This window comes from Schistocerca piceifrons, chromosome X (genome assembly GCF_021461385.2).
Source record: "Schistocerca piceifrons isolate TAMUIC-IGC-003096 chromosome X, iqSchPice1.1, whole genome shotgun sequence".
Classification (NCBI taxonomy): domain Eukaryota; kingdom Metazoa; phylum Arthropoda; class Insecta; order Orthoptera; family Acrididae; genus Schistocerca; species Schistocerca piceifrons.
The window spans coordinates 428273200-428295789 of record NC_060149.1 but is presented as its reverse complement, the minus strand read 5'-3'; the positions used below and the strand labels follow the sequence as shown (position 1 = coordinate 428295789).

General features: G+C 41.6%; 1 protein-coding gene across 1 annotated transcript in view; it reads right to left on the bottom strand.

The window, feature by feature from the left end:
* LOC124722396 (lisH domain-containing protein ARMC9-like) overlaps positions 1 to 22590 on the bottom strand; it is a 209806-nt gene that overhangs the window by 4407 nt on the left and 182809 nt on the right. Inside the window, exon 17 of the mRNA XM_047247567.1 lies at positions 15108 to 15156. Within this exon, the coding sequence (XP_047103523.1) occupies positions 15108 to 15156 (49 nt within the window). The remainder of the gene's footprint in view (positions 1 to 15107; positions 15157 to 22590) is intronic.

The window sequence follows — 22590 nt, the reverse complement described above, 5'->3', positions numbered from 1 at the left end:
TTCCCACATCAATATAAAAGATACATTACATTCCTGAATTTCAAAATTTCAGTGGTAAACTTTTAAAATGCACAGAAATATTTCAGAAACTAATCAGATAAAAACAGTTACATCTGCTGATTCCTGATCTGATAACAGCCCTTCTTTAGCATGGAAAGTAATTCTGTTTAAGAAGGTTTCCCTGTTGACGGTGTCCGAGGTATACGTGGACGGGACGTGAAAGCTTTTGTAAATTCATTTTCCCTGAAACATTTAACAAAGATCCTGTTACCTTTTCCAGGACTGGTATTTCAAAAAATGAGGGAAGAAATAACCAATTAATTAATAATAGAGGCCATTACAGTCAGTTTCCTGGTGAACAGAACCAGTAAATGCATTGGTATGGGATGGTATAAACTAAAGAAGCAATAAACATCCTCAGTAAAACATAGATGATAACAAAGGAAACATATTAAGTCTGTTGTGTGGATTAGATAATTTCTGTCTTAAGATCTAGCTCTCTCTAATCATGACACACTGTAGCTACAGTTTCATCCATGGGACACCTTCCATAATAAACAAAATGTAAGCAAAAGAACAAAAAATTTTTTGAGTGTACATCATAATTCACATCATATTTTAGTAATAAATGTTACCACCTGACAGTTTTGCCACTGATCCTAATTACTCTTTCAATACCAGGTACCCATAGGCAATAAATGTTAATGTTACATAAAAGATAAATAAAAGTAGCTGGGTAATTAATGACTTTACATCTGAAAGTGCAATTATTTGTGTGTAACATGTAAATAGGAAATACACATTTCAAGCTTAGTGGCCTTCAGCAATTGCTCTCTCTCTCTCTCTCTCTCTCTCTTTCTCTCTCTCTCTCTCTCTCATCTTCAGAAAGAACAGAACACCTTGAATGAGCAGAGATAGCATGTTCATATTCACAGGACATATAAATTAGTATATGATGCCGAAATGATTAGCATTTTAACCATGTCAGCTCGCAGGTTCCAGGTCAACATTTATATTGTGGTGCTACACCACATACTGGTAAAATGTGCCTGTGGCTCTCATTGTCACTATTAACTAAAGGTAATGGATCAGTGTGACTTAAGTAGATGTGCAGGATGCCTTGCAGACATATGCACAAACCTTATCACCAGATCATTAAGTGTGAAAGAGGGTGCATTTCTGGCATGAGAGAATGTGATGCATCCATCAGGGAAATTTCCGATTTTGTGGGGAAGTGTTTTGGCAGTGTAACGAGTGTGTGCAGAATGGTTCACAGAAGACCTCAGAATATGATGATATGCATCAGGCCACTTCATCCAAATGGCATTGCAGGATGCAGCTGCGTCCTCCTCAGCTCTGCTACAACGGTGGAACACATCATACACTATCAAGGATGATAGTCCATCACCATTTATTATGGCATGGGTTACGTGTGTGTCATCCAGTTCTCCATCTACCTTTGATGAATGTACAGAAACACGCTAGATGGCAACGGTGTGTGGAACAGCATCACTGGGGAAACAAATGGCATCAAACAGTGTTTTTGGGTGAATCCAGATACTGTCTGTTTGAAACTGATGGCTACATTTTGGTTCACTGCAGATAGGGTGAGTGGAATCACAGTGACTGCATTCACACAAGATATACAGTGCCAATTTGAGACCTTATTTTTGAGAACATTCAAGCCTTTAGTATTCATGAAGTTGTAGCGCCTGTTCCGTTCACTGCCGCCACCTACCAGCATGGTGTGAGGTCTGAAGAGGGTCTAAAATGTCATAAAATAAAGAAGTTTCTTGTGGTTGTGACTGTCCATGTTCATTTTCAAGGCCTTATGGTGTGGGATGCTATTGGGTACAACCACAAATCACAGTTAGTGCGTGTCCAGGGCACTGTGACCAGTGTGATGTGCGTGAATGACACCCTGCGATCCTTAGCCATACCCTTTCTCCACAACAAACCAGATGCCATTTATCAGCAAGACAATGCATGACCACATGTTACTGCAGGAACACATGCCTTCTTGGTGTCACATGCTGTCAGCCTTTTGCCCTGGCTCGCCAGATCACCAGACTTGTTGCCAATCAAAAATGTACAGAACATGTCGAAACGCAGCACTGTGACCCAATGCCAACCACCACAGATGAACTTTGGAACCAGGTGAATACAGCATGGATGGCTATACCACAAGATGCCATTTGTGCTTTATACGCATCAATGCTATCACACCTGGAACAAGTTATCAGGGCCCATGGCAGAACCTGTACCTACCAGCAACAGGGCACATGCTGAACCAAGGTGACTGAAATGCTGATCATTTCTGCAGAACATACTAATGTACATGCCCTCTGAATATGAACATCCTATATCTAGTTGTTCAATGTGTTATGTTTTTTTTCTGAACCATGAGTGTGGAGCACTCTACAGACTTGTCCATCACTGACAACAGACAGAGTAAATTCATTAGTTCATAGAATTGTCCCACTTTGTAATGAAGCAGTATGGAATAGTTCCAATTACTCTAATATACTATACTATTTTTTTAATTGGTTTTTCTTATCTAATAAATATGCAAAATTTTCTACATGAATTCTCAAAATTCTTTTAAAAGTGTCTTTTCTGATCCTTATTGTCTAAAGTACAGGGTTTGGAGAAAAATATGGAAACATGGTGAGAAATACATGGTTGAACATAAATACAGATGGTAGCCAAGCCTGCAGGTCACACGGTTCTGTTTGACCATGACCGGCAGCTGTGCAATGTCTTCAAGTGTCAGTCATGGTCAGAAAAGTGTTCTGTGTAGTAGTGTGTGCGTTGTGTTGGAGCTAATTGAATTCCAATGTGGGCAAGTTGATGGTTCTTGTACGATGGATGCTTCCATAACCAATGGAGGCAATGTGTTTTGTGTTTTGAGAGGCACCGTACTGAACATTTGTATCACAAACAAGGAAGTCTGCAGCTTGTGGTCTAGGGGCTAGCATTGCTGCCTCTGTATCACAGGGTCCCAGGTTCAATTCTCAGCAAGGTTGAGGATTTTCTTTGCTCGGGGACTGGGTGTTTTTGTTGTCCTCATCATTTCATCATCATCATCATCATCATCATCATCATCACCACCACCACCACCACCACTTGTGAGAGTGAGAAGATTGGATTGTGAAAAGAAAATAGACTGTGTAAAAATTGGGACTTTGTATGGGCGCTGATTACTGTGCAGTCGAACGCCCCACAAACCAAACATCGTCATCATCATCATCATCATCATCATCATTATCATCATCACAAAAAGGGAAAGTGAAAACACATCATCCACTAAGTCACAATGGAGATGAAAGTGTGCATTGAGTGATCATGAGAGTCACTGAAAAGGATTGTGAAGAAAACTAACAGTATGACAGCTCCAAAAGTCGCTGCAGAACTGAATGTCACACCTGCAAACACTGTCAGCACCCCAACAACACAATGGGCACTCCAAAAGCAGAGAATTGCAGGGCGAGCTGGAATTCCAAAACCACTCATCAGTGATGCAAATACTTGTAACAAGAAAACATGGGGCCAAAGCCATGATCTATTGAGCAATGGAAGAAAGTCATTTGGATGGACTGGTCTTGTTTCACACTGTTTACAACTTCTGGCCAAGTTTATGTCCCAAGAATGAAATATGGTGGGGGTTCAGTGATGATTTGGGCAGCCATATGATGCTATTTCATGGAGCTGATGGTTACTCTGCAATGTTACATTACTGCCAAGGATTAGGTGACCATTTTGGCTGATCAGGCTGGATTCCAAGATGACATGGTGCCTGTTCACACAGCTCACATCACCCAGGACAGGTTTTGTGAGCATGAAGATGAATTGCCACATTTCCCCTGGCCACAACAGTCACAAGATCTCAGTATTAATGAGGATTTGTGGCATACTCTGGAGAGAAGAGTGTGTGACTGCTATAACACCTCCAGCATAGTTACCTGAATTTGCCACTATTTTTGCAGAAATAATGGTATAAATTTCCTTTAAAACCATACATGACCTTTATTTATCCATTCTGAGATGACTGTAAGCTGTTTTGAATGCCAACGGGTTTCCTACACTGTATTACACATGGTAGTTTTGACCATCCCATATGTACCTTGCATTTGACTGAATACAATGATATAAATATTCCGTACAAAAACTTTTACTTAAGAAAATATTCAATATTTTGATTCAGTAAAACCACATGCACCTAAAATTCTGATCCCATTAATTCATGATTAATTTACATAATATAAAAGCCATGTACTGGTTCCACGTACGGAACACTTTCATCTTCTTTCAAAATTTTGTGGTTTAGGGAATATTGCTATTCAGAAATGTTATCATAACAAACAGAGGGTTGCTCAAATTGTAGAATGTAAATCATTCAAAAATTTTCAAATAATTTATGGGAATGCAACTGGGTGGTGTCTTCAACCCAGATGCCTTGAAAATCGCAAGGCGTTCACCTGTCAAAATATCGGTGGTTGTTGAAGACGTAACCAAGTGGCATTCCCATAAGTTGTCTGAACATTTTACATACAAGGAGAAGCTCAAGTTTCACATTCAAAAATTCCATTTTACTATTTTAGCCCTAATTTTTCTGTTAATAATAATATATATTATCACTAGGATTTATTAAATATTTCCAATATAAGACATTATTTCTAGAACGATCTTGGTGGACTTTATCAGAAAATGCAGGAGAAAAGTGGATGCCTAAAAATCCACCCATAAAAACAGAAAACAATAGTAATGCCACTTAAAGAATACATAGCCAATAGTCAAACAAAATATCGTCATTTTTATATGTGTATAAGTGTTGGCTACAATTCAGGTCTCTTATGTTTTTATTAAATATGTAAGTGATTCATATTTTAACATTTTATTAGTAAATTGTTAAAATTTTCTACACAAGTCTTTTAATAGACATCATGGACAGTGGCAAAAGCAGTAAACCAGGATCAAAACTGTGTCTGTTCTTTCAGCCATGTCTCAAAGGACAGACACCACACATACATAATTAAAGTGATGTCGGCCAATGATCCCTTCACTGCAGATACACACCAAGCTCAAACTCTTAGGGGAATTGGCAAGATACCGTGAATAATTAGGCTAATGAGCAAGGGCACTACATCAGTAATGTGAAGTGTAAGTTGAGAATTTTGGTCTGACAGGAGGAGTGCTAGGGTAGTCTGGGTGGTTGTGCCCAGATGGTGTAGTGGTCAGTGCATCTGCCTAGTAAGCAGGAGATCCGGATTCGAATCCTGGTCTGGCAAAAATTTTCATCTTGTCCCACTGATACGAATCAATTACCACAGGCAGCTAATGTCTCTAATTCCTTTGTGTCTGGGCACTGAACCACCACTGAAGTCAGTCTGTGTTACATATACGGTCAAGTCACCGCCAGACCACAGCCAGGTTAAGTCAGAGTGCCTCTCCACTACCAGTTATATTTTCAAATTGAGAATAGTGGTGAAACATTATTAATTGCCACTCATATAAATAGAGGTTACTGACACGATTATGCAAAAAGCAGTAAACAATATGAACTGTAAGCTGACCATATGTGATGATTGTGAAATACATTACTTTGACTGCAATTTAAATTTCTGAAGTGTCACCTCAGTTAGTCTAAATCCTTACCACTATCTATTTGATGATTAACTGGATCACAGAGAAGACATCATAGTAGGCAAACTGGTCAGTAATGTTACCTCTTCAAAATGAGTGTAAAAAGTATTTGTGAACATCTGTCTGCAGCAGATAACAGTATATTCAAAACAAGTACCTTTTTACAAAGACAAAAAATAGCCCCATTAACTCCATGTTTTAGGAAAGATGACAGAAAATGAAAAAATTTAGGCCAGTCTACCTTCTCCCAGAAAAGGGAACATAATGTACAACAGAATGATAAATCTGAAACAATAAAATCTACTTTTTTTCAAAAATAAAAATGACCTCGTTTTAGTCCCAGTTTATCAGCGTATCTGCTCACTTCCTTGAAGAAGTGATAAGTGGTATGGAGAACAAGGAACATGTAATTATTCTGAAATATTTTTGATTGTTTTAGTGTAAAATATCATTAGATAAAGTGTGAATTTTGGTGTTAGATGTACTATCCACGAGTTAAAAAATTATACCTGAGAGTGTGACAACAGTTAGCAATTGTTAAAACTCAGATGTGAATAAAGATTTGAAATCACTAACATCAATATCATCATACAGTAAGATTCCATACTAGGACCACTCCTGTGTTTTATATACATTAACAGTATAAAATATTACTGTCTTAATGCAGTGTAATGATTTATGCAGATGACTATTGTTTGTAAAAATGAAGTATATGAGGATTATTGATCTGCTGTCACAGTAGTGTAAATGAAACAAAGGATACATAGCTTTGAGGAAGTCATATGAACAAAACATGAGTTGGGCTTCACATGACCAATGTTTTTCAAATCCATGTTGGTTAGCATGGAGAACATTCTGTTTGAAATACTTCACAATGTTTAAGCTCAGAATATGTTCTAAGATTCTACAACAGGTGGATATCAACCTGTGTGGATCACTTTTGCTACCCTAGTAGTATATGAGTGTGACATATGCTTCATTCTAACGACTGGGCACAGTTTTTTATTCAAGGGAGCAATGATTATTTTTATTGAAATGGGAGCCAACTCAACTGCAAATTCTGTACAGAATGTCACATCAATCAGTGGGTTTTGGTGCCTTATTTAATTTTATTGATTTCTCCTCAGTCTCACTGAAACTAAGATGTGCATCACTAATCTTTGAAGTGTGTGACAATTAACCAGAGACAGCATTCCTGTATGTCCTTTTGTAAAGCAAAATATAAAAATTTATCACTTCTGCTTTTACTCCACTATCCTCAATTTTACTTACTGTATTATCTGTAAGTGTCAGAACAATAACTTTTGTGCTACTGTCAGATTTTACATATGACTAGAGTTGCTTTGGGGTTTGTGGGAGACTATCCCATAAGATTATGCTATAGTGGTCATCCTGCTTTACCCTTTTGATTCTGAAGTTTTCATTCAGTAACTCCATATCTACAGCCCTATGCTTTGCTTTACAGATATTATGCTGTAGTTCCTCTTTCTTTTGATGTTCCTTTACAGTATACCATGGATGGCCCCTCCAATCATGAACAGTCCTACTACGTACATACACTGATGAGCCAAAATATTATGACCATTGCCCAACGTGAGACTGAATGCTGCATGGTGGCACTGCAAACATATGATACAATAAGGACAGTATGTAAGTGGAGTAGAGGTGAAGTACGAATCATGATAGTGACAACATGGGCTGTAGATGGGGAAATCCACTGATATAAATGACTTTGACAAAGAGCAGATTCTTATGGACTGGTTCCTGGGAATGAGCATCTTAGAAAGGGTGAAGCTGGTCATCTGTTCACATGCAACTCTCATAAGCACCTATGGAAAGTAGTTGAAGGATGGTGAAACCATGATTAAGTGAGAAGGTGCTGGACAGAATACAATGGTGGTGCAGTCACAAGCATTTTGGACAGCACCATCCAGGGCACATTGTTGAACATAGAGCTCTGCAGCAGCAACTCCCACCTGTCCCCATGTTGGGCCAACAATACGGTCAATTATGATTGCAGTAGGCATAGGATCATCAAGATTGGACCATCGATCAATGGAAACACGCCATTCTGTTCTATGAATCATATTTCTTGTTGCACTGAATCGACGGTTGTGTCTGGATACACTGTCATGCGAATGAACAACTGCTCAAAACATGCACTATGCTAAGGACGCAGTTTTGTGTGGGCAGTATTATGCCAGGGGGGACATTCATCTAGGCTTGGATGGGATATGTGATAGCAAGTGAATGCACCATGACAGTTGTGTACTATGTGAGCATTATTGTGGACCATCACTTCATGCTTGATGTCTCTTGATAAGCAATATCATCTTCTGGCAGGATAACTGTCCATGTCACAATGTCAGGATCATGCTATAGTTGTTTGAGTATCATGACAATGAACTTATATTAATGTCTTGGCCTTCAAATCCACCTGATTGAACTCAGTGGAACACATCCAGGACATTATCAGGCACCAGCTCAGTGGCCAAATTTCACAAGCCCATAATGTTTGGGAATTGCATGACCTATGCAGGCATCTGGTGCCATATACCTTCAGAAACCTACCAAGGACTTTAGCAGATTCATGCCATGCAGAACTGCTGCTTCATTGTATTCCATAAGTGGACCAACATACTGTTAAGATGATGGTCATAATGTTTTGGCTTCTCAGTATATCTATCCAACACTTGGTCAACTATTCTTTTATACATGAGCCACATTCCCTCATACTTCTATGCAAAGCTAAATGTTTTGAGTTTCTCCTAAAGATATGACACTACTGTGTTTTATATAGTTTAGTGAACGTATGAATCTTCCTGTAGGTAAGTAATGGTTGAGAATTATGAATGATTTAGGAATAAAGGAGATGACTCACTGAAAGACAGAAGCACTGCATTGTCGATACATACACAAACAAAAGGTACTAAGCTTGACTTGATTTGGGAATGCATTTCCTTTTTCAAGATTGTTGGAAGAACGTGCACACAAACACAATCAATCTCAGTCACATGCACACACCTGTCTCCCTACGTTGGGCTCAGTTGACTGCTAGCTCTTTCTAGGCCCACAGTGAGTGTACTGGGGTGAGGTGGAGGTATGGGTTGAGGTGGGATGGTATGCAGGATGGAGAGTGGCGGAAGGCAGGGATGGGATTGAGGTGAAGTGGCTCATGGGAGAGTGGGGAGCCATCTATGGGCTAGCTAGAGTGCAGGTAGAAGGGGCAGGTGGCAGATAGCTGGGCACTGATTTCACAGAATATGGTGTGAGATGATAGCACATAACTAACTGATGTGAGGACACAAATTGGGTGGGGGTACTGGGGCAGGGATGGTGTGTGTGTGTGTGTGTGTGTGTGTGTGTGTGTGTGTGTGTGTGTGTCACTCACTCACTCACTCACTCACTCACACACACACACACACACACACACACACACACACACACGCGCGCGCGCGCGCGCGCGCGCACACACTCACACACACACAGTCACGCATGCACAAATTAATGGGTGGGGGGAGTGCAGCAACATACCTTATGTTTAGGACTGGACTGTTACAGGAATGAAGGATGTGCTGTAAGAATAGCTCTAATCTGCACAGCTCAGAAAAGCAGCTGCTGGTGGTGGTGGTGGTGGTGGTGGTGGGGAGGATCCAGATGGCACAGGTTGTGAAGCAGCCATTGAAATCTCACATGTTGTGCTCTGCTGCATGTTGTGCCACTGGGTGGTCCACCGTGTTTTTAGCAACAGTTTGGCAGTGGCCATTCATTCTAGTTGACAGCTGGTTGGTTGTCATACCAATGTAAAACACTGTGCAATGGTTGCAACAAAGCTGATATATAACATGGCTCCTTTCACAGGTGATCCAGCCTCTGATGGGGTAGGATAAGCCTGTGACAGGACTGGAGCAGTTGGTGGTGGGTGGATGGATTGGTCAGGCCTTGCATCTGGGTCTTCCACAGGGGTATGTTCCATGTGGCAGGGGCTGGGGGGGGGGGGGGGGGTAAGAGTGGCATAGGGGTGAACCAGGATGTTGTGGCACTTGGGTGGGTGGCGCTACAGGACTTTCAGAGAGGTTGGAAGTATCTTGGGCATTTAAGAAGGTGGCACGATGGGTAGAGGAGGACTAGATGAAGTGGGTGGGAGAAAAGGTGTCGAGATTGTGGAGGAATGAGCAGAAGGTGTCCTGGCCTTGTGTCCAGATTGTAAAGATGTCATCAATAAATCTGAACAAGACGAGGGATTTGGGGTTTTGGGAAGCTAGGAACTTTCCTCTAGATGGCCCATGAAGAGGTGTCATAGGAGGATGCCATGCAGGTGCCATGGCTGTGCCACAAATTTGTTTGTATACCTTCCTTTTAAAGGTAAAGTGTTATGGAATAGGACGTAGTTTGTTAGGTGTACAAGGAATGTAGTGGTGGGTTTGGGAGCTGCAGGGCACTGGGCAAGGTAGTATTCAATCACATCAAGGACATGGGCATGAGGGATGTTAGTCTATAGGGAGGTTGTATCAAGAGTGGCAATCAGGGATCTGGGAGGTACAGATGTTGGTGATAGTGGAGAGCTGGTGCAGGAAGTGTTGGTACCTTTGATGTGAGAGGCTAGATTTTCGACAATTGGTTGGATACGTTGATCAAGAGGGGCCGAGAGTCTTTCAGTGGGGACACTGTAACCAACCACACTGGGATGCCCAGGATTGTTGGGTTTGTGGATTTAGGGGAGCATGTAGAAGGGGACTGCATAGTAACAGTGTTTTGCGGAAGTAGTGGAGGTGGTGCAGAGATGCCTGTGCCATGGAAAAGTGTTTTTATACAACCAGGGAAAGGGACTGGTTCCCCTCTATTGTCCTTCCCTTTCTTTCTCTTCTGTTTCTTCCTTCTCACATTTATGACACAATCCATAACAACGGCGACACACATGGTTACACATAACTTTTGTTACACCCAGTAGTATTGGCTGTGTCCGTTATTGACAGCCGTGCAGTGAACTCCACACGCCATGTGACTCCTGATAACAACAAAACACACTTCTAGCAACTCAAAATTGTCCCCACCTCACATACCACTCCCAATGTGCCTCTCCTTGTTTTCTCTTTATTCTTACACGTGACAATAAATCATGCGTGATTGAATTTACTTCACATGCGGTCACACCCCAGTCACAATACTACCCCTGCTGCCAACACAATTCCTCTCATTCCTTACACACATCAATGTTATTCAATATTATTCAACTCCCCCTACATCTCCAACCAATTATCCAAAACCTAGGCTCCCACATTAAAGATACCAACCACCACTGACACCAGCTCTCAAACACCCCACACCATTACCTCGTGGATCACTACTGATCACTGTTGATGCACCCTCCCCACACACCAGCATCCTCCATGCCCATGGCCTTGCCACGATTGAACACTACCTCTCCCAACACCCTGCAGATCACAAACCCACCACTTCATTCCTTGTATACCTAATGAACTACATCCTAACCCGTAAAATTACTTCACTTTTCTAGGGAAGTCACACAAAAAAATTCTTGGCACAGGTATAGGCTGCCGCACGGTAACCTCATATGCTAACCTAACTTCTTCATGGGTCACCTAAAGGAAACATTCTTAGTTTCCCAAAACCACAACCCCCTCATCTGGTTCAGGTTTAGTGATGACACCTCATTCATCTACAATGTCAACACCTTTTCTCCCATCCACTTCAGCGGGCCCCCCCTCCACCCATCATGCCACCTTCCTAGATGTCAATCTGCTCCTTTCAGATAAGTTCTATCTACACCTCAGTCCACATCAAACCCACCAATCACCAACAGTACCTGCACTTTGACAGCTGCCACATGTTCTACACCAAAAAATTCCTCCTATACAGCCTGTCCACCCATGGTAGGCACATCTGCAGTGATGAGAACTTCTTAGCCCATTGTGCTGAAGGCCTCACAAAGGCCTTTGCTGACAGGCAATAGCCTTCAGACTTAATTCACAAACAGGTTTCCCATGCTATATCCTCACACACAACTGATCCTCACATCTATCCCAAGAACCAACCACAAAGAAGCCGCCCCCCCCGCCCTTGTCACCTAGTACCATCCCAGACTGGAACAACTGAATCACATCCTTCATTAGGGCTTTGGTTATCTATCATCATGCCCTGAAATGATGGACATCCTACCCAAGATGCTTCCAACACCTTTGAAAGTGGTGTAGCACCAACCACAGAACCACCACAACATGGTAGTTCACCCCTATGCCACTCTTACCCCCAAGCCCCTACCACAGGGAACATACCCCCATGGAAGACCCAGATGCAAGGCCTGACCAATCCATCTACCCAGCACCACCTGCTCCAGTCCAGTCACAGGCTTATCCTACCCCTTCAGAGGCTGGACCACCTCCGAAAGCAGCCATGTTATATACCAGTGTTGTTGCAACCACTGCACAGTGTTTTACATTGGTATGACAACCAACCAGCTGTCAACTAGAATGGATGGCCACCACCAAACTGTTGCTAAAAACATGGTGGACCACCCAGTGGCACAATATGCAGCAGAGCATGACATGTGATATTTCAATGGTTGCTTCACAACCCGTGCCTTCTGGATCCTCCCCACCACCACCACCACCAGCTTTTCTAAGCTGTGCAGATAGGAGCTATCCTTACAGCGCATCCTTCACTCCCATAACATTCTTGTCCTAAATCTAAGGTAACTCACTGTCCCCACCCAGTGCGCGTGCATGTGTGTGTGTACACCATCACCTGCCCAGTACCCCCGTCCAGTTTGTGCCACCACATCACTTAGTTGTGTGCTGTTATCTCATGCCCTAGCCTATGAACTGAGTGCCCAGCCATCTGCCACGTGCTGCCAACCCCCTGCCCCTTCTACCTACACCCCTAGCTAGCCCACAGATGGCTCCCCACTCTGCCATGCATTGCTAGACACTTCGCCTCAACCTCCTCCCTGTCTCCTGCCTCTCCTCATACCACATACCATCCAGCCCCACACCCCTACCTCACCCCAGTAAACTCACTGTGGGACAGGAAAGAGCTAGCTGTCCACTGAGCATAATGTAGGGAGACAGGTGTGTGTGTGTGTGTGTGTGTGTGTGTGTGTGTGTGTGTGTTTCCTACAAGCTTGAAAAAGGAAATGCATTCCAAGAGCTAGCCAAGCTCTGTACCTTTTGCTTCTGTACAAATCAACAATGCAACACTCCTGTCTTTCAGGGAGTTGTCTCCTATATTTCTACTTGTTTTCCTTGGCCTTTGTACTTATGTAATCATTGTTGTTACAACTGCCCCATGGTAACTGATACCAGTTATGAGCAGACTTGAGCTTACTGTTTAAACAAACAAATACATCACTCCAATTTCTTATTAGTCTATCCTTCAGATATTCACTTATTAGATTCACTCTAAAAATCTGAAGACTTTCAATTTGAGGTTTTAGTAAACTAGTATTAAGTGAGCTTCACTGCTTTTTAGGAGAATTTCAAACTGTGAGAGTTTGTTGCAAATGTTTTGGTAGTTGATCATTAAGATTTTAATAGCCTCATCTTGGTGGGCATTTCATTGGGTCACAAATGAGGTTTCCTACAGGTATCATTATCCACTCTGAGTGGGGAATTCCCTAGTAAAATAAAACAAAAAGTTGTGTTCCCTCCTTAGCCCAATCAACAAAGGAAAATTAGGCACAAAATACATGTAGTCACACATTTTTTTACAGTCGTAGGGACAGTGTAATGAATAACACACTAAAAATTCTGATCATTGGGCTGTGAGTGTGAAGGTGAGTAGGAGTTTAAAGGTCATTTTGTCATGTTTTTCTTGAGTAATTCAAAAACCATGGCTTCTAGCAAAAATGCTTGCCAGTGCAAAATTAAATTACACTAAATTTCCTACAAAAAAGGTCTTATTCAGTTTTTCATTAGGACTAATAGTTTCCTTATTGCAGGGGATAGAAAAATTGCAGATTATTAAAAATTGTGTTTTAATGGTATAAAATTAATGTATATTGTTAAGTAGCTTTGGTTAAGAACAAATATTAAAAGGCTGTACCACATGTAAGTGCAGTAAAAGCACATTAAGGGATAAATTGTGTTCTGAGGGTGTAACAGCATGAAAAGTTGGAGAGTAGAAACACAAGGGTATGTAAGCCGCTAAATTGTGGTATGTTTTCCTTCCTTTGTAGGTTTTCAAAATGAAGAGCATGCAGACAATTCCCCATTCTCCCTACTGCACTACATCACAAAAAGCAACTACAGGGTGTTTCACAAAGTTAAACTGACCCTTCTGCTGCCTGCCTTATGAATCACTGATGACACAGTGTGCAGACATGCACGAGGGTATTTATTCCACAAAGTGCATTAACATTACATTAAATACAGATCTGAATTACTAATATTAACACAAGGAACACATTTGGACAGAATATATGTAAATTTCTGCATGTTGTTCTACAATGCTAGAGGGGAAACTGGTTCTTAATCATCTGTATGGCAGCTGTAGCATTCTTCCAGGAAAGGCAACTTCCCCCACCATGAGTGCAGCTTGCTTTCCAGTTTACACAGACTATACTTCCCTGGAATTTCCTGTCCATTTCTCTCTTGTGAATAGACAAAATAACTTCACTGATCTTGTGTTTATATAGCAGAGCTATTTTCAGTTTATTAAGGGAATATTTACTTGCAGTTGTTAAAAGAACTCTTATGTAAAAAATCTCAACAGCTGGAGCTATCAACTTCTATCATACCAAAGAGCCTGTTCCAAGTGTAGCATGTTGTCAATATATATTTGACAATGTTGATTTCATTACCTCCACTATCAATGGCTGGAATACTTCTCACAGCTTGACACTATCGAATTTACCAATATTCTGTCCACATACTTTTCTTACATTTGAGTCAAGCAATTTAGGTTTCTTGTATTTTTTTTCGTTTTAGATATTTCACTCAAAAGAAGGCAATATTTTTCAGCATTCGTTTTTTTCACTTTTTAAAAAGTAACGAATACTGGATAATAATTACAGCACATAGTTAAACAGTTATCATTAACTTCCTTGGGTGAAGGGCTAGTGTTAAGCATGTTTCATCAGTTGTTTCCACTTTTGTGTGCAAAAAACTAATTATAGGATGCACTCTTTACTTAGCAGGATTTCAAAATGGCAGGGTAACTCTGGACATACTTTTCATCACCAATACCAAAAGTGGCACAATTGATATAAGCTGATCTGGCATGTCACACACGCAAAGGAGGACTTGCATCTTTACTTTTCAAGAAATCATTGTTTTTCACATGACTGCCATAACCTGTGAAATAATGTGAATACTTACACTAACATCACTGACTGTAACAACCAATAGAGTAAAAGTGCAATCTGAAGAAATTTTACTTTCACATTAAATACATTTCATGACAGTGTTTCAAGATCCAACTAAATTATGACATGATTTATAACTTACCGTTCTTCACAGACAGATGAACAATCTTCTGCTGCTGTTGTTCCTTGTACTGAAACATAAACAGATATGTTTATTTTTAAGGTAACTACTACCTGTCAAAAATGCAAACTTTAGACAGCATCTTAGAGTGTCGCCAGATAACACTGAAGTATCAGTTCATTAAAGGTACGCCACACACAGAGAACACTGACTAACCCCACACAGCTCTGAAACTCAAGAAACTGTTGTACAGTATCATCATTAATGGAACAACACCATTTGGGCCCTCTGTAGTTGTACAGATACGAACTAATTCTGGTACAAGCCACCTGGAAGTAATCCCACAACGATCTGTCATATATATGACCATAAAATTCAATAACATAACACTGCTTGTATGGTATTTCTGACTACCGAATATACTTATTTCATCGGCCTGAAATTCAGAAAATAAGAACAAATGGATTTCATCCGTGTCTTTTCTTTTTCGCGCTGCTTGTCTTGTTTCAGCTTAACATACATTTTTATGACATGTTTTCTGTTCCTCACGTAATACAATTTTTTCAGGGAGTACCTCTTATTTACATTGTTGTTGTTGTTGTGGTCTTCAGTCCTGAGACTGGTTTGATGCAGCTCTCCATGCTACTCTATCCTGTGCAAGCTTCTTCATCTCCCAGTACCTACTGCAACCTACATCCTTCTGAATCTGCTTAGTGTATTCATCTCTTGGTCTCCCTCTACGATTTTTACCCTCCACGCTGCCCTCCAATACTAAATTGGTGATCCCTTGATGCCTCAGAACATGTCCTACCAACCGATCCCTTCTTCTGGTCAAGTTGTGCCACAAACTTCTCTTCTCCCCAATCCTATTCAATACTTCCTCATTAGTTATGTGATCTACCCATCTAATCTTCAGCATTCTTCTGTAGCACCACATTTCGAAAGCTTCTATTCTCTTCTTGTCCAAACTATTTATCGTCCATGTTTCACTTCCATACATGGCTACACTCCATACGAATACTTTCAGAAATGACTTCCTGACACTTAAATCAATACTGGATGTTAACAAATTTCTCTTCTTCAGAAACGCTTTCCTTGCCATTGCCAGCCTACATTTTATATCCTCTCTACTTCGACCATCATCAGTTATTTTGCTCCCCAAATAGCAAAACTCCTTTACTACTTTAAGTGCCTTGTTTCCTAACCTAATTCCCTCAGCATCACCCGACTTAATTAGACTACATTCCATTATCCTTGTTTTGCTTTTGTTGATGTTCATCTTATATCCTCCTTTCAAGACACTGTCCATTCCATTCAACTGCTCTTCCAAGTCCTTTGCTGTCTCTGACAGAATTACAATGTCATCGGCGAACCTCAAAGTTTTTATTTCTTCTCCATGAATTTTAATACCTACTCCGAATTTTTCTTTTGTTTCCTTTACTGCTTGCTCAATATACAGATTGAACAACATCGGGGAGAGGCTACAACCCTGTCTTACTCCCTTCCCAACCACTGCTTCCCTTTCATGTCCCTCGACTCTTATAACTGCCATCTGGTTTCTGTACAAATAGTAAATAGCCTTTCGCTCCCTGTATTTTACCCCTGCCACCTTTAGAATTTGAAAGAGAGTATTCCAGTCAACATTGTCAAAAGCTTTCTCTAAGTCTACAAATGCTAGAAACGTAGGTTTGCCTTTCCTTAATCTTTCTTCTAAGATAAGTCGTAAAGTCAGTATTGCCTCACGTGTTCCAGTGTTTCTACGGAATCCAAACTGATCTTCCCCAAGGTTGGCTTCTACTAGTTTTTCCATTCGTCTGTAAAGAATTCGTGTTAGTATTTTGCAGCCGTGGCTTATTAAACTGATAGTTCGGTAATTTTCACATCTGTCAACACCTGCTTTCTTTGGGATTGGAATTATTATATTCTTCTTGAAGTCTGAGGGTATTTCGCCTGTTTCATACATCTTGCTCACCAGATGGTAGACTTTTGTCAGGACTGGCTCTCCCACGGTCGTCAGTAGTTCCAATGGAATATTGTCTACTCCGGGGGCCTTGTTTCGACTCAGGTCTTTCAGTGCTCTGTCAAACTCTTCACGCAGTATCATATCTCCCATTTCATCTTCATCTACATCCTCTTCCATTTCCATAATATTGTCCTCAAGTACATCGCCCTTGTATAGACCCTCTATATACTCCTTCCACCTTTCTTCTTTCCCTTCTTTGCTTAGAACTGGGTTTCCATCTGAGCTCTTGATATTCATACAAGTCGTTCTCTTATCTCCAAAGGTCTTTTTAATTTTCCTGTAGGCGGTATCTATCTTACCCCTAGTGAGATAGGCCTCTACATCCTTACATTTGTCCTCTAGCCATCCCTGCTTAGCCATTTTGCATTTCCTGTCGATCTCATTTTTGAGACGTTTGTATTCCTTTTTCCCTGTTTCACTCACTGCATTTTTATATTTTCTCCTTTCATCAATTAAATTCAATATTTCTTCTGTTACCCAAGGATTTCTACTAGCCCTCATCTTTTTGCCTACTTGGTCCTCTGCTGCCTTCACTATTTCATTCCTCAAAGCTACCCATTCTTCTTCTACTGTATTTATTTCCCCCATTCCTGTCAATTGCTCCCTTATGCTCTCCCTGAATCTCTGTACAACCTCTGGTTCTTTTAGTTTATCCAGGTCCCATCTCCTTAAATTCCCACCTTTTTGCAGTTTCTTCAGTTTTAATCTACAGGTCATAACCAATAGATTGTGGTCAGAGTCCACATCTGCCCCTAACATAACTAATTTCAATGTAAAGAAATGTGTGTGATTACTTCAAGAATTATAGATCTTTTGAGAAATTCTTTTATGTTATGTGTTTTGTAGTCTCCCTCTGAGGTGGGAGCCAAAATTGTATCTCTGCTGCTGTGAAAAACTAGCCAAGAAATACATCAAAGCTTGGAACTTCCTGACATATTAAATGACATGCCAGTCAGGTCATCAAATTTGGACCATTACTCTCCATTGGAAGGCTGTACCAACTAAGGTACCCAAGCAAACATAAATGAGCAAATTAAAGCTTCAATCTGACATTACCTCTCCCATAATCTTAAAACAAAGTGAAGGTCCAAGTTTGACTCATAGTCCAGCATCCACATTTAATCTCTCATAAGTTACATTACAGAATTTCATTTTAGACACCAAAATTGGCTAACTCTCCAGACTTATGTCACCCTTGTCAATATCATTTTTGAGTACATCCTTTGTCACACTCACAGTCAAAGGAACAAGTATTTACTATTCTAACTTATCCTATCACTTCTTTTAAATATGTTCATGTTCATAGGGACAAATAATTAGCCACTAGCATAATGGGAGGGCTGTAAAAAAGACAATTGTTCAATTATATCAAAAGGAACATTGACTCAAGAATAATATAAAATTATGAGATGGAATTGCTGGCCAGAACTTTCCTTACTGCTGATACATATATATTAAAGTATATAACCTATCCAAGCTCTCAGAATTAACAGTTTCTTCTTTGTAGAGGAGAGAGGGATAGTTTGAGAAAGATTAAAAAGGATGGCCAGGTCGCGCAAACTCTAGGATGAGATAAAGAGCCTCTTTTGCATATATTGTCAATGGCTCAACTGATAAACAAAAATATACAGTTTTAATGCAACAAACGGAGAAAAATAGAAGTTTTTTCTAAATGATAACCTAAAAATATTTAAGTTCTGTATGTAAATGAATATTTGTTTTACAACAGACAAACATGTATCACTAGGATTTGATGTTTTCAAATAATATGTTGTACTTAGGGACATAGTTTTGTGTGGTGCAGAGTGACTACATAACAGAAATCAAACCTAATGTGGTAAATGTATTCCTTTGAAACAACTAAAGTTTCTGTGAGTTATCACAGATGGAAATTATTAAACTGTGCATCTACAGATCATTGAAAAGAGCTTTTACTTGTTGTAATCATGAAGGTTTTCTTAAAGACCTTAATTACTAGTCAAAATGCTCATTTGTGACTCATACTCGCAGCTTTACTTGGTAATGTGAATGTTAAAATTAATAGTGCAAAAATGTATCAAGTGTTTAGCTCACTGATGTCACACCAACAGTACATAATGCTGCAATACACAGAGAGTGATGGGAAATTATGAGTGATGAAATATTAATTGGCAAACAAAAATAAGAATAAGTGTTGGATAGTGGTTTTATAGACTATTAGAAAAAGAACTGGAGCCTAAAAATGACTGAATAAACTTTGTGCAATCAGTGAAAACTACACTCCTGGAAATTGAAATAAGAACACCGTGAATTCATTGTTCCAGGAAGGGGAAACTTTATTGACACATTCCTTGGGTCAGATACATCACATGATCACACTGACAGAACCACAGGCACATAGACACAGGCAACAGAGCATGCACAATGTCGGCACTAGTACAGTGCATATCCACCTTTCGCAGCAATGCAGGCTGCTATTCTCCCATGGAGACGATCGTAGAGATGCTGGATGTAGTCCTGTGGAACGGCTTGCCATGCCATTTCCACCTGGCGCCTCAGTTGGACCAGCGTTCGTGCTGGACGTGCAGACCGCCTGAGACGACGCTTCATCCAGTCCCAAACATGCTCAATGGGGGACAGATCCGGAGATCTTGCTGGCCAGGGTAGTTGACTTACACCTTCTAGAGCACGTTGGGTGGCACGGGATACATGCGGACGTGCATTGTCCTGTTGGAACAGCAAGTTCCCTTGCCGGTCTAGGAATGGTAGAACGATGGGTTCGATGACGGTTTGGATGTACCGTGCACTATTCAGTGTCCCCTCGACGATCACCAGTGGTGTACGGCCAGTGTAGGAGATCGCTCCCCATACCATGATGCCGGGTGTTGGCCCTGTGTGCCTCGGTCGTATGCAGTCCTGATTGTGGCGCTCACCTGCACGGCGCCAAACACGCATACGACCATCATTGGCAGCAAGGCAGAAGCGACTCTCATCGCTGAAGATGACACGTCTCCATTCGTCCCTCCATTCACGCCTGTCGCGACACCACTGGAGGCGGGCTGCACGATGTTGGGGCGTGAGCGGAAGACGGCCTAACGGTGTGCGGGACCGTAGCCCAGCTTCATGGAGACGGTTGCGAATGGTCCTCGCCGATACCCCAGGAGCAACAGTGTCCCTAATTTGCTGGGAAGTGGCGGTGCGGTCCCCTACGGCACTGCGTAGGATCCTACGGTCTTGGCATGCATCCGTGCGTCGCTGCGGTCCGGTCCCAGGTCGACGGGCACGTGCACCTTCCGCCAACCACTGGCGACAACATCGATGTACTGTGGAGACCTCACGCCCCACGTGTTGAGCAATTCGGCGGTACGTCCACCCGGCCTCCCGCATGCCCACTATACGCCCTCGCTCAAAGTCCGTCAACTGCACATACGGTTCACGTCCACGCTGTCGCGGCGTGCTACCAGTGTTAAAGACTGCGATGGAGCTCCGTATGCCACGGCAAACTGGCTGACACTGACGGTGGCGGTGCACAAATGCTGCGCAGTTAGCGCCATTCGACGGCCAACACCGCGGTTTCTGGTGTGTCCGCTGTGCCGTGCGTGTGATCATTGCTTGTACAGCCCTCTCGCAGTGTCAGGAGCAAGTATGGTGGGTCTGACACACCGGTGTAAATGTGTTCTTTTTTCCATTTCCAGGAGTGTAAAATATAGGAAGACTTACTGAAGAATGCAGCATCATCATTTTCAGTACATGCAAAAAGTGGTTAACTATGGAAAGATTTCCTTTGGTAATAATGAAAATGTTTGAATCATTTGACCTTAGTACCACATCTAAGAGGTAAAGGCACATACGTCCAATTTCCACAGTTTCATTGTAAGACTGTGTTTGTGACACTAAGACACTGCTTCATTCATGGAAGATGGGAGGCAATTCCAGCTCATGACCAACTTAGGCAGTGTTAAATGGACATGCACCCTATTAAGAACACGTAAATTAACCATGAGGTGAAGCAGGACTGCTGCCCTTCTTTCACAAATAAATCTGTGTTTGCATATTGAAAATATGGCCTTACGTTACAATTGTGGAAATTACGCTCATACTGCTTTAGCTCTCAGGTATGTAAATGCAGGTACTGCTATAAATTCGTATTGACAAAAGAAAAAGAAAAGTTAAACCTTACACAAACACACCAATAATTCAGAATGTAATGAAATCATTAGAATGTGTTATGGTTTTATGGTTGGTTGGTTGGTTTAAAAAGGGGGTGGGGGGGACCAAACTACAAGGTCATCAGTCACTTGTTTCTAGTAGAACAATTACCCAAGGGAAAAAAGAAAACAAAGAAGACATATGGCACAATAACAGGAGAAAGGAAGAACCAGAAGAATGACAGGAGGGCAACAAACACTACAATGGACAAAACAGGACAAGAACACCACAGAGAGATGCAAGAAACAGGGAGAAGAGATTAAAAACAAGAAAGCAGATTACCATGGCTGTCTGACCATGAGAATAAAAAAGGAGAAGCCAGCCACTCTGCAACACATTAAAACCTCCACCCAAAAGCCCTAGGGTGGAGGACAGAGAGGGACAAAGGACATGCGCTAAAACTCAGATCAAATGATAAAACCTACCCTCACAAATAAAACGTAAAACTAAAGCTGCTGTTGAGGAATTGTCATCCAACACCAATGGTAGGGTGCTGGGAAAGTTAAAAGACTGCTGCAGAGTGGCTAAAAGTGGACAGTCCAGCAAGAGGTGGACGACTGTTATTTGGGAGCCACAGTGACATTGAGGTGGGTCCACGTGACAGAGGAGGTAACTATGTGTGAGCTACATATGGCCAATGCAGAGCCAACGAAGGACAACTGATTCCCTGCGAGAAGCCTGCAGAGAAGACTTCCACACATTTGCAGTCTCCTCAGTGACACACAGTTTGTTGTGAATATTGTTATGCCGCTTCGTCTCCCAAAGCCAAAAAACCTTGCAGCATAAGACAGAACGCAGATCAGTTTCAGAGATTCCCATCTCAAGGAGTGGTGTCTGCTTATCCTGTTTGGCCAGCCTGTCAGCAAGTTTGTTGCCTGGGATTCCGACATGTCCTGGGGCCCACACAAACACCACTGAACGATTGGACTGCTCCAGGGCAGAGATGGACTACTGGATGTTTGCTACCAAAAGATGGTGAGGATAGCAATGGCTGATAGGTTGTAAGCTGTTCAGGGAGTCAGAACAGAGAAGAAACGACCTACCAGAACAGGAACGGATGTACTGAAGTGCACAAGATATGGCCACAAGCTCTGCAGTGAATACGCTGCAGCCAGCAGCCAAAGAATGCTGTGGAATATGGCCTCTGTGGACATAGGTGAAGCCAGCATTACCATCAACCATTGAGCCATTAGTGTAAACAACTTCAGAGACCCAGAACACGTTAAGAATCTAGAGGAAGTGACAGCGAAGATCGGTGGGGTTAATGGAGTCCTTAGGGCCATGGAAAAGGTC